The sequence below is a fragment of the Erythrolamprus reginae genome, chromosome 2, assembly GCF_031021105.1.
Source record: "Erythrolamprus reginae isolate rEryReg1 chromosome 2, rEryReg1.hap1, whole genome shotgun sequence".
Taxonomy (NCBI): Eukaryota; Metazoa; Chordata; class Lepidosauria; order Squamata; family Dipsadidae; genus Erythrolamprus; species Erythrolamprus reginae.
In genome coordinates, this window is record NC_091951.1 from 42,041,150 (window position 1) to 42,053,424 (window position 12,275).

Genomic DNA, 12,275 nt, shown 5'->3' on the forward strand with positions numbered 1-12,275 from the left:
TATGAGACACCCATACGCTATTACTTCAGGGGCTGTAATAGAGGGAATTTCCTTTTTTTAGAAATTACCCCTTAAACGTCAAGTTTCTTTTTCTTTTCTTTTTTATTTTTTTTTTCCCCCAGGGTGACTCGAAGGGGCAGCTCAGCCGCGGAAGGGCAGACGGTTGTAGGCCGGCTTCGTAACTGCACAGGAAGGGGTTGGCTCAAGACCGAGGGGCCGTGCGTGGCCGAGCGACGAATCCGGAGGAATAGATATCCGGGGTGGAGAAAAGAAAGAAAGAACAAAAGGGAGAGAGGCGGCCCGCTGTTCTGCTCGCGCGCGCGTGTCTGTATGTGTTCATTTCATGTATCTTCTCATTTATCTCCCCTCTGCCCTGAGTTACTTTATAACAACGGGAAGCGCTTTGCAGGATCCGCCTCCCTTTTTGAGATTTTGAGGCCCACCCAGCCCCGGATGATCTGAGGCGGAGGTGAGACGCTGATTGCTGAGGAGAGCCCGACCGGAGTGAAAACCGCCGCAGCTCAGGGTCGTTTCGTCCCCAAGGCGCTGCAGCCATTAACTCTTCAGCACCCATAGGTAATGATGTGGTGGGGGTGGGTGGGGATCTATTAAATACGGTGGTTTTATTTGCATTATAGACACACGGGGGAGAAAGGGATGGGAGTGGATTGTTGTCTCCCCCCCCCCAAAAAAAAAATGTTTTATTTTTCTCCACATTCAATACACCGCTTCATATACCTTCAATACATCCTAATATGCATGCATCGTTGTAGTTTTTAATATGTTTTAGTATTAGATTTCTCAAATGTTTTGTGTTTATATGTTGTGAGCCGCTCTGAGTCCTCAGGAGAAGGGCGATATAGAAATCAATCAATCAATCAATCAAATAAATAATAAATATCGTTATTCAAATACTGTACAATAAACTAAAGCAATGGGCGAGTACATTGTATTTGTATTGTAGGCTGCATAGACCTGCCTGGTGGCTTAGGTTCTTTCTTTCGTTCTTTCTTTCTTTTTCTTTCTTTCTCTTTCTTTCTTTCTCTCCCTCCCTCCCTTTCCTCCCGCTATTTCTTTTTTTCAAAACATAGAAGATTGACAGCAAAAAAAAGACCTCATGGTCCGTCTAGTCTGCCCTTATACTATTTCCTGTATTTTATCTTAGGATGGATATATGTTTATCCCAGGCATGTTTAAATTCAGTTACTGTGGATTTACCAACCACGTCTGCTGGAAATTTGTTCCAAGCATGTACTACTCTCTCAGTGAAATATTTTCTCATGTTGCTTCTGATCTTTCTCTCAACTAACCTCAGATTGTGCCCCCTTGTTCTTGTGTTCACTTTCCTATTAAAAACACTTCCCTTCTGAACCTTATTTAAATGTTTTGATCATGTCCCCCCTTTCCCTTCTGTCCTCCAGACCAGAGGTCTCCAACCTTGGCAACTTTCTGAGGTGTGGATTTCAATTCCCAGAATTCCTCAGCCAGAATGGACTAGCTGAGTCCATGAGCATGGCTGGCTGAGGAATTCTGGGAATTGAAGTCCACACCTCAGAAAGTTGCCAAGGTTGGAGACCTCTGCTTCAGACTATACATATTTCTATAGACCTACCTTCCTTCCTTCCTTCCTTCCTTCCTTCCCTCCCTCCCTCCCTCCCTCCCTCCCTCCCTCCCTCCCTCCCTCCTTCCTTCCTTCCTTTTTAATTTATTATTTTAATTTAATTTTAATTTAATCTTGTTAAGAATGTATTGGTAGTATGCAAAAATATAACAATGTTTATATACATAACACTAGTAATAGAGAAACATTAGGACAGGGGTTGGAAGGCACTCTGGTGCACTTATGCACGCCCCTTACTGATCTCTTAGGAATCAGGAGAGGTCAACAGTGGATTTGGGGGTTAGGTGATGATTCCTCATTTGCAGTCCTGACACATTTTCTGAGGGCAATTCCCCTCAAACTAAGCACAACAAAGTGGCAGAAAGCTTATCTTGAATGTCAGGGCTCAACCCCTGAATTATGGAAGAAAGAGGGTGGGAGAGGAAATAAATAGAGAGCATCTTTACTCCACCCTTGTGTAGTCAATAAATAACGTTGCGTGAAACACTTCCCATCTTCTTGTTTGGAATCAATTTTTTTTTAAAGTAGAATCTCTATAGAAGTGAACAAAAGCAGGACCCAAAATTGCAGGATCAAGCTCGTCATGAAGATGGATGGATGAATAAAAGTTCTACTGCCATCCTTAAACCAAGCCACCTCTTTTCTTCCAGTTGTAGTATAAAAGCAGCTTCCAGATTTTCCAGTCAGAAAAGTCTGTGGTCATTGTTAGCTGTTGAGCTGCAATAACATTCCTGAAGGGCATCAGATTGAAAAAGATTAACTCATATTTGTACTTTGTGGATTAACAATTTTATGGGATTGTTTAAATTGTCTGTGAATGGCAATTGGGGAGTTCAAATAGGTTGGGTTATGTAGTTTCCCTTTGATATGACATGCTTGAAGTCAATTTTGACAAGAAGCATTCCCTGAGATTCCTTTCAAGGTCAAGGGACTGAAACACAGAGTTTCCTACAAATGACCTTGTCAAAACAATGAAGAACTAGATTTCTGATTGCAGGATTCCTAAAACATGTATCTTAATATCCAGAATAGGCAGCTTTAGAGATTGGGGGCTCAGGTTCATCAGCGCAACCAGCTAAGGACAGAGAGATTTTTGACATCATTGGAAGGAGAAAACTGAACATGTTTGGACCATATTTTTTTTCTTTTTTAAAAAAATGGTTTTTATTGATTAAATACATTAAAAACAACAAAAATAGCATAACATATTATTTAAAAAAAGCAACATAATAGCAAGAGAAGCAAAGACTGACGAAGCATTTCACATAGACGTAAACAGTAAATTTGTCAATTATACTGTGGATTGCTAGTTTGCAACTTTCCAAATTAGATACTATCAAAATTTTCTACATGTTTTTGCTATATTTACATTTTGCAACTGTCAGATAGTCATCTACCAAGGGGTTTACTGTTCCTCTTATCTGAAATATAATGATTTTTCTTTTTGAAGTAAGTTGTATAGAATTTTAAATTATTTGTTCATTTCTTTTACCTTTTTAATGCATTTATATTGTTTTAGCCAATTATACCATATTTTTCATTATATTTGGTCTTTTGAAAGTTTATACAAATTTAAAATAGGAATACAGTGATACCTCATCTTACAAGCCTCTCGTCATACAAACTTTTCGAGATACAAACCCGGGGTTTAAGATTTTTTTGCCTCTTCTTCCAAACTATTTTCACCTTACAAACCCAAGCCGCCGCTACTGGGATGCCCCACCTCTCTACTTCTGTTGCCAGCGAAGCGCCTGTTTTTGTGCTGCTGGGATTCCCCTGAGGCTCCCCTCCATGGGAAACACCACCTCCGGACTTCCCTGTTTTTGCGATGCTGCAGGGGAATCCCAGCATCGCAAAAAACGAGCAATTCGCTGGCAACAGAAGTCCGGAGGTGGGGTTTCCCAGCGAGAGGAGCCTCAGTGAAATTGCAGCATCACAAAAACATGGAAGTCCGGAGGTGGGGTTTCCAGGACTTCTGTGTTTTTGCGATGCTGCAACGCATTAATTGCTTTTCCATTGATTCCTATGGGAAACATTGTTTCATCTTACAAACCTATCACCTTACAAACCTCGTCCCGGAACCAATTAAGTTCGTAAGACGAGGTATCACTGTATTTAATTTTCCTTCTTATTTCGTAAAAATTGTATTTCCATTTTTAAGTCAATTAAGTCTTGGAAATCAGGCCAAATTTCAGCAGGACAATTTCAATATGTTCTGAGATGATCCCTACTGAAAATAATAATGTTGTAATGGTTATAATAATGTAATAAGTATGCACACTTAAAATCTGTACTGATTACTCCGATCCTTAGAAAAATCCTATATATTCATCAAATAATTTAATTTAATTGTTTTAATATGCCGCCCAATCCCGTAGGACTCAGGGCAGCATAAAACAATAAAATAATACAATAATACAGTAAAAGTCAAATATTAAGCAATAAAAACCCTGTTTCAATAATTAAAAAAACCCCCAGACTAAAACTATGCAATCATGCACTCATACATACCAAGCAAACCATGATTCGGCCAAAGCAAAGATGTTAACTCTCAAATATTAGATAGTAAGGATTGATTTAATAAAACCTCACAGTGTAATTTATTTAATATAGAAAATCTGCTCCGTTTAATTTTTTAACTTTTGTTTGCCTAATTCCCCCCCCCCCCCGCCCTTCCCTTGTGCTGTTGATTTCCTAACTTCAACTTGCTGATGCTATGGCTTGTATATTTCAGGAATCCTTTTGTTCAAGCGGGTTAAAGATGATGAGAGAAGAGGAGCACCAGGTGAAACAGGAGGAAATTCTTTCAGAGGAGGAGGAGGAGGAGGAGGGGATAAAGGAAGAAATGCTCACAATTATACAGGACGAGGGACCCCTGGTGAAAGAAGAGAGAATATTTGAGAAGGAGGAGGAGGAAGATGAAGAAGAGGATGAGGAAGACCTGGTGAAAATAGAGGTGATTCTCCCAGAGGATGAAGAAAACCTAGTAAAAGAAGAAGTTCTTCTTCCAGAAGAATCTTCCCTTCTGGAAGAATATGAAATCAACGTTTTTCAAATCCAAGGGGATGAAATACCCTGCGACAGTGAACTCGGTCCCGAAATCTCAGGTTATATTCCAAGAAAGAGACTTTGTAAAACTATGCCACGGGCAGGAACAGTTGGAGAACCCAACCAAGCCACAGCCCGGAAGGGTGGGAGAGTCTACAAGTGCCCCGACTGCGGGAAAATCTTCAAGCGCTGTTCGCCACTGATCAGACACCGAAGAACCCATACCGGAGAGAAACCGTACATGTGCCGCGAATGCTTGAAACGTTTCAGCGACAGCTCGGCCCTTGTGAAGCACCAAAGAATCCACGCAGGAGAGAAACCGTACACGTGTCCCGAGTGTGGGAAGAGCTTTTCCCAAAGCTCAACCCTGATCGCCCATCAGAGAATCCACACCGGAGAGAAACCCTATAAATGCTCCGACTGCGGGAAGAGTTTTAGCGTGAGCTCGAATCTTGTCGCTCATCAAAGGATCCACACGGGAGAAAAGCCTTTTGGGTGCCCCATCTGCTTGAAAGGTTTCCTGGTCAGCTCCCACCTCATCAGACACTTGAGAATACACACGGCAGAGAAGCCTTATATTTGCCGGGAGTGCGGGGAATGCTTCACCCAAAGCTCTCACCTCGTCGTTCACAAGAGAATCCACACGGGAGAAAAACCCTACCTGTGTTCCGAGTGTGGGAAAAATTACCGCGGGATCTCCGATCTGATCCAGCACCAAAGGATTCACACAGGAGAGAAGCCCTACAAGTGCGCGGAATGCGGCAAGTGCTTCAGCCAAAGCTCATGTCTCAAGAAGCACCAGCGAATCCATACAGGCGAGAAGCCCTACATGTGCCTCAGGTGCGGGAGGAGATTTAACCGGAATTCACATCTGACGAGGCATCAAAAAACCCACGCGGAGTAATTTCCAGAGAAGGGAATTCTCTGCGGGTCCCTCTCTATTACAGCCCCTGAAGAAATAAGTGATGGATGTCTCAAACAATAGTCTATTCCTCGTCTCCTGTAGGATCTTTTGTCCAAATCCCTTGCTATAAAAAGATTTGGATATGTCACCAGGATGTCTTCTTTTCTGGCACTGGTTAAGATCCTGTCTAGCTTCCCTCCTTTTTCCATCCCAGATTCCAAATAGGATCTTAGAATCTTCCCTGGAATATCCCTATTTTTCCTTGTTACGATTATGAAAATGACCCCCCCATTTCAAACACCTTCAGATATATCAGCCCTTAATTTTCCCCGGATTCTGAGAATATCTTAACCTCCTTACTATCCCTTACTACTCCACAGTGAAAGAATAGGAAGCTGTGAAAAGTTGCATTGATAACAGTGGAGGAGAAACAGTTAGCACCCATATCAAACTCTGATGAGATCGATCTCTCTTATTCGTCACGCAGTAGCACACGAAAACAGCAAATATTACCACCGCATGAAATTGACATACATCCTCCAGTGGACTGCTTCGTGGTTCCGTGCTGCCGTTTTTTAAAGCCAATGGAAAATTGCATGTGAGAAAAAACCTGCTTTACTTTGCCCATGATGGGGGTCTGTCATAAGGCAGAGAAGTGGTCGGGATTTAGCGTACTTCCTTGACCCAATGATCCACCTTTATTATTATTTTTTAACAGTAGCCTATAGAAATTTGACTGCTTGGAATCTTGAGTTATAAACTTAATCGTCCTGTGCTTGGTGGTTCTTCATTGTGGCTGTTCCCAAAGCTGGTAGGTGGGTGAGTGCGTGGGAAGGTCATAGAATACTTGCTGAGAGCCCATTTTTGTATGTAGCAGATCCTGGTTTTAATCCCTTGCTCTTTTTTTCTTGGATAACATGAGTGGGAAAGACTGTTGCCATAGAACAGTGCTGCTAATCAGAATAAGAGTGCTGGGTGGAACAGCTGAACAATCTGATCTAAGCTCCGGTTCTTGGCATGTGCCGCCACGGATGTCATGTTACACCCTAAGAAGCACAAAAGGCAGATGGCCTTCCTTGGTATTACTGAAAAACAACCTGGCATCTTATGTAGCCTGGCCATTGCCATGCATTTGTAGGCTTGTAGTGACAATACCAGAGGTTAAAATTATCAACGCAATTATTTTTCTTATTTTTTTTTCTTGTTTTACTCGTTAGTGGAGCTTATTGAACATTTTGGAGTAGATGTCTCTGTCAGGTGACAATAGGAAAGTAGCTAAAAGACTGAAGTATGTATGGGAAAGGCTTCGGTTTCAGCCTCCTTCCTTTGACAAGTATTTTTTTGGTGTAAAAGCCAGACCCGTAAAATATGCAGTATGGGGATTATAATCCTCATTGGCTTATAAAGTTGGGGCAAAAGTTATAAAACTTGAACATCTTAAATGTGACCTCTGAGCACATTATTACTGTGTTTCTCCTTGGGTTTGGGATACTTTTCACACCCTTTGATGAGAAAATGTGAGTTCTTCTAATACTGGTAGTCCTCAAGTTATGAAGGTTGGCCGTTTTTGAAGTTACAGCAGTACATCAACCCCCTCCCCACCCCACATACAACCTCAGTCTAAGGTTATAACCCCTGCAGTGCACTCCTAGACTGACCAACTGCAGAGATGCTGCAGCATGTCCACTGACTTGTTCCTGCTTCCCCTCCTCCTCCATTTTGTCCTGCAAGGTCCCCACAGACAATAGGCCCTGATTTGCCGCCCCACCCGGTTCCGCATACAGTGGTACCTCTACTTACGAACTTAATTCGTCCTGTGACCAGGTTCTTAAGTACAAAAGTTTGCAAGAAGCAATTTTTCCCATAGGAATCAATGTGAAACCAAATAATGCGTGCAATTGGGGAAATCATAGGGAGAGTGGAGGCCCTATTTCCTCCCAGGAGATTCCTAGAGAGGCCCTACAGAGGCTTCTCTCTGCCTTTTCCAGCTCTGTTTCCTCCCAGGAGATTCCTAGAGAGGCCCCACGGAGGCTTCTCCCCACCTTTTCTGGCCCTGTTTCATCCCAGGAGATTCCTAGAGAGGCCCCACAGAGGCTTCTCCCTGCCTTTTCCGGCCCTGTTTCCTCCCAGGAGATTCCTAGAGAGGCCCCACGGAGGCTTCTCCCTGCCTTTTCCGGTTACAGTTTTAGAGGGTTGGGTTTGTAAGTGGAAAATGGTTCTTGAGGCGGCAAAAAAATCTTGAACAGATAGTTCTTATCTAGAAAAATTCGTAAGTAGAGACATTTGTAGGTAGAGGTACCACTCTATTCTGGCCCACCCCACTTATTTTCCAAAGAGCTTCAGAATTCAGGAAGTCAGGGTAGGGAAGGAAGAAAGGCTGCTCTGGGCCTATTGCTAGGCCATGTGACACAATTGAGGGAAGGAAATCCTTTTATCACTAGTCTTGGCTCCCCCCTGGCTTTTGTGACACTAATTTTATGCTAGTGCTCGGGGAGCCAAGATTAACAACAAAGGAAAAAATGGCCAGATTTCTTCTTCTAGAAGTTGCCATGTTGTCCAGGAACAGATTGGGCCTATCCTCCTTGGGCCTATCTTGATCTCCTTACCTCTGAGGATCTTTGAAAGATAAGCATGCAATTATAATGGAATGAGATAAGGAGGTGGGGAGGGGAGGTCCATAAGGCTGTGGGGACCCCAATGGGCGGGAAGTGGAGCAGGAGGTCTCTTGGGGAAGGGAGACCCCTTGGGAGGCCCAATGCCACCACTTTTGAGACACCCAACCTAATGACAAATGTATTGTCGGCATCGGACCAGAATATCTCCGGGTCCGTCTTCTGCCGCACGAATCCCAGCGACCAGTTAGGTCCCACAGAGTGGGCCTTCTCCAGGTCCCGTCAACTAAACAATGTCGTTTGGCGGGACCCAGGGGAAGAGCCTTCTCTGTGGTGGCCCCGGCCCTCTAGAACCAACTCCCCCCAGAGATCAGAATTGCCCCCACCCTCCCCGCCTTTCGTAAGCTCCTTAAAACCCACCTCTGGGGGAATTGAGATATACCTTCCCCCTAGGCCTATACAATTTATGCATGGTATGTTTGTGTGTATGCTTGGTTTTTAATAAGGGCTTTTAGTAATTTAAATATTAGACTTGTTTTATGCTGTTTCTTATTATTGTTGCTAGCCGCCCCGAGTCTACGGAGAGGGGCGGCATACAAATCTAATAAATAAATAAATAAATTGGGGGGAAAGCGGGAGTCATCAATTTCTTTAGAGATCATACTGCTTACAGCAGGGGTAGGCAAAGTTGTCTCTTCTATGACTTGTGGACTTCAACTCCCAGAATTCCTGAGCCAACCATGCTAGCTCAGGAATTCTGGGAATTGAAGTCCACATGTCATAGAAGAGCCAACTTTGCCTACCCCTGGCTTACAGTAATAAGCAGGCTCCATTACCATTGTAACTCAAGGACTACCTGTATTCCTTTGTGAGGGCTGCCCTGGTTAGAAAGGTCTTTACACAAATAAAGGTGGCCCCTAGAACCTACATAAGGAAGGCAACGGTCCTTTAGCGGCAGAAAACCTTCAGCTTTCAGTTATTTTTCTTGAAAGAACCTTATTGGAATAAGAGAGGGCTTCCCGCTATGGAAACCTTCCTTGGCACTTACAGAACTTTGGTAATGGGGGAAGGAGAAGACAGGAAAGATGGTAGGCTTGCCCCCAATCTCTTTATAGGACAAGAATTACAGGGAAGGAGTAAAAAAATCAGAACATCGTACAAATATGTTCTGAACACGAACAAGAGAAGTTCTTGCCTTCCCTTGAGGCAACTGAGTAAGCTGAAGAGCAGATGGAAGACTCATTTTCTGAGAAATAAGGAGGAAAAAAGACTGATGCCTTAATTTGGATAGCTGCAGAATACGTAAAGTAGTATTTGAATGTTTCTCTTCTTTAAAGCCCTGCTCTATTTTGTATCAGATTGATCTCCATCCCATGATGGTTCAGATATATTATTCTGCATGTACCTTGCAAAAAAAGAGTACCCGATAATTTTCTACTTCTGGTATTGAGAAGTGTGTTGTAGCTTTTGTTTCTCTTGGTCCTTGAGCATCCAAATAAGACGGTGTGTTACTTACACTCCTGAAATATATACATGTCATATGCTTACCAGTGATTGTACTGTGTAGCGCATGCCCACCCATGCTTTTTCAGAAGTTCAGTGTATTTGCAGAGATTTTGTCCAACGTATGTATATAAAGGAAGGAAGGCTACCGTATTTCAAACACAAAAAACAGAATGGTTTTTAAATTTAAAAAAATAATAATTAAGGCTTCCCAATTCTATATTCTTACTTCTGACGTACTGCGGCAAATATTCCATAGTGTAGTTAGTTTTGTTTTAAATTGAAAGTGTGGCAAACCATTTTAGTCTTGTTTGCAATGCGTTAATTAAAGTGATGTTGATAGAGGAAAGGAAAATAGGAGGGTGTATCATATAATAGTGACATAAAATAATATGTATTTGAGCCCTTGTGTAAATTGTACAGGACTGGTGGCCAAGGGACATAGTGAATTGTATCAAATCTATGGTCTCTGGGTCAGAGTTCAAGCCATCTTCCATTTGTCTTGTATTTCCTGCAAAACAATCTTGAGTCCCATTTTTTGGATAATCCGTTTTTTTTCCAAAACGAGGTGTGCTTTTAAGGACTAATTCAAGCACTAGTTAGAATTTTGTAAAAGCATCATAAGGTAGATATTGTACGTAATACTCATTGCAAGTATTCGAAATAACTAGTCAAGCACAGTGTTAGATTCACTTAAAGATACTGTATTATAATCTATTTTTACATTGTTTGCCACCTCTGCAGAATAACTAAGAAGTTCAAAGGGAATGTAAATTTAAATGGAGGCCCATGTAGTAAATGTACGTAGGAAATATTGTCATTTCTGTGCTACATAGGGAAGGTTATCACCCACTGCTGACTGAAAGCTGAGCACAGAAATCAACCTATGATTTGAACTTTACAAATGCACGCTGCTTTAATTCTGATAAATATCTGAGGAGATCCAGGTCATGGTTGCCCCAAAGGTGCTTTTTCAAAAGGCAACTGAACCTCGTTTTTCCTTGAGGACATTTCATTTCTCATCACAGAAGCTTCTTCAGTTCTGACTGAATGGTGGAGAAGGATTTATATCTGGTCATTAGCATTCTTTCTGAGAGTTGTTGAGGCCACTTGGAAGTTAATCTGTACCCTCGGAATCAGCTGGATAGTGCAAATAGGTGTGGAACTTTTTTGGAAAGGCTATCATTTAATTCTGATATCAGTTTTGACAAGTATCAAAGGACTGGATATTGTATTTTTCCTCTTTTGAAAATATGTGGAGGATTGAATACTCCTTTAGCATTAAAAGTGGACATACAGTATAATATATTGAAAGGCTAGGTCCACACAACTTACAAGACTAGGATATACAGTGTTCCCTCAATTTTCGCGGGTTCAAACTTTGTGAAAAGACTGTACCACGGTTTTTCAAAGATATTAAAAAACACTGCGGTTTTTCCCCCCTATACCATGGTTTTTCCCACCCGATGATGTCATATGTCATTGCCAAACTTTCGTCCGCCTTTAATAAATATTTTTTAAAATAAACTTTAATAAATAAACATGGTGAGTAATAATCTAAATGGTTGCTAAGGGAATGGGAAATTGCAATGTAGGGGTTTAAAGTGTTAACGGAAGGCTTGTGATACTGTTCATAGTCAAAAATAGTGTATTTACTTCCACATCTCTACTTCGCGGAAATTAGACTTTCGCAGACCGTCTCGGAACGCATCCCCGGCAAAAATCGAGGGAACACTGTAATACTCAAGGGGAATTTATGATTCAGCATCTTATAGAAATCCAGATACAGTCTTAACTTCCGATGAACTACACTACCACTTTAAAGAATATGTGATTATTCTTTTTTAAACAAACCTCTTGGGCAATGCTTGTTATGTGAACACAGCAAATGTATTTTTAATCCAGTTTTTAAGTACTGCATTGAGCCATTGTATATACCAGATTTCACTCTGATAGTTCACTGGTCAAGATAATTCATCTACCCAAAAATGCTTAATCAAAGTGTTATGAAATGTATTTTAAAAAAATTAAAAAATGATACAAACTAGCAGAATGCCAAATCAACTGTCCCTGAAAGGTCCTTCTTTCAATAAATTTTCAATAATGCTGGTTTTTATCTTTTCAAGCACTATTTCTGTTCTGCAGATTGTAAGAAAGCCGTGTCAGAGAAAGTAGCATAGACCAACTTCTAAATGAAATGAGCTACAGTATTACTTCATTTCCCTTGAAGCAAATATCAGACAATATGAAGTGAAGCCACGAGTGAAAATATAAACTTCAGAATATTCTTGCTCAGAAGTTAAGACTTGGCATGGAAAACATTTAATGTCCTAAAAAGCTTGCCTTAAAATAAATCTTGGTCAGTTCTGTATTTATCTTTCATTATCTTTAAAATGTACCTTGGATGCATGGCTCACCTCCTACTTTATCTTCACAACTATCCTGTAAATTAAAGTAGATTGAGAAATGATTACTGTAAGCTTGTTAATGAAGGAGTAATTTAAATTCCTGGTTCACAAACTCTACTCATCACTCAGGCTGTAACCAGGAAAGTTCATACAACTACATTCTCTTTATCTTGTTTCAC

General features: G+C 41.3%; 1 protein-coding gene across 1 annotated transcript; it reads left to right on the plus strand.

Moving 5' to 3' along the window:
• The first annotated feature begins 212 nt into the window (after nt 1-212).
• Nucleotides 213-11,799, plus strand: LOC139160260 (zinc finger protein 135-like). The gene is made up of 2 exons (XM_070737955.1): nt 213-576; nt 4,356-11,799. The coding sequence occupies exon 2, from the start codon at nt 4,383-4,385 to the stop codon at nt 5,571-5,573; it is 1,191 nt and encodes a 396-aa protein (XP_070594056.1). The 5' UTR covers nt 213-576; nt 4,356-4,382; the 3' UTR covers nt 5,574-11,799.
• The last annotated feature ends 476 nt before the right edge of the window (nt 11,800-12,275 follow it).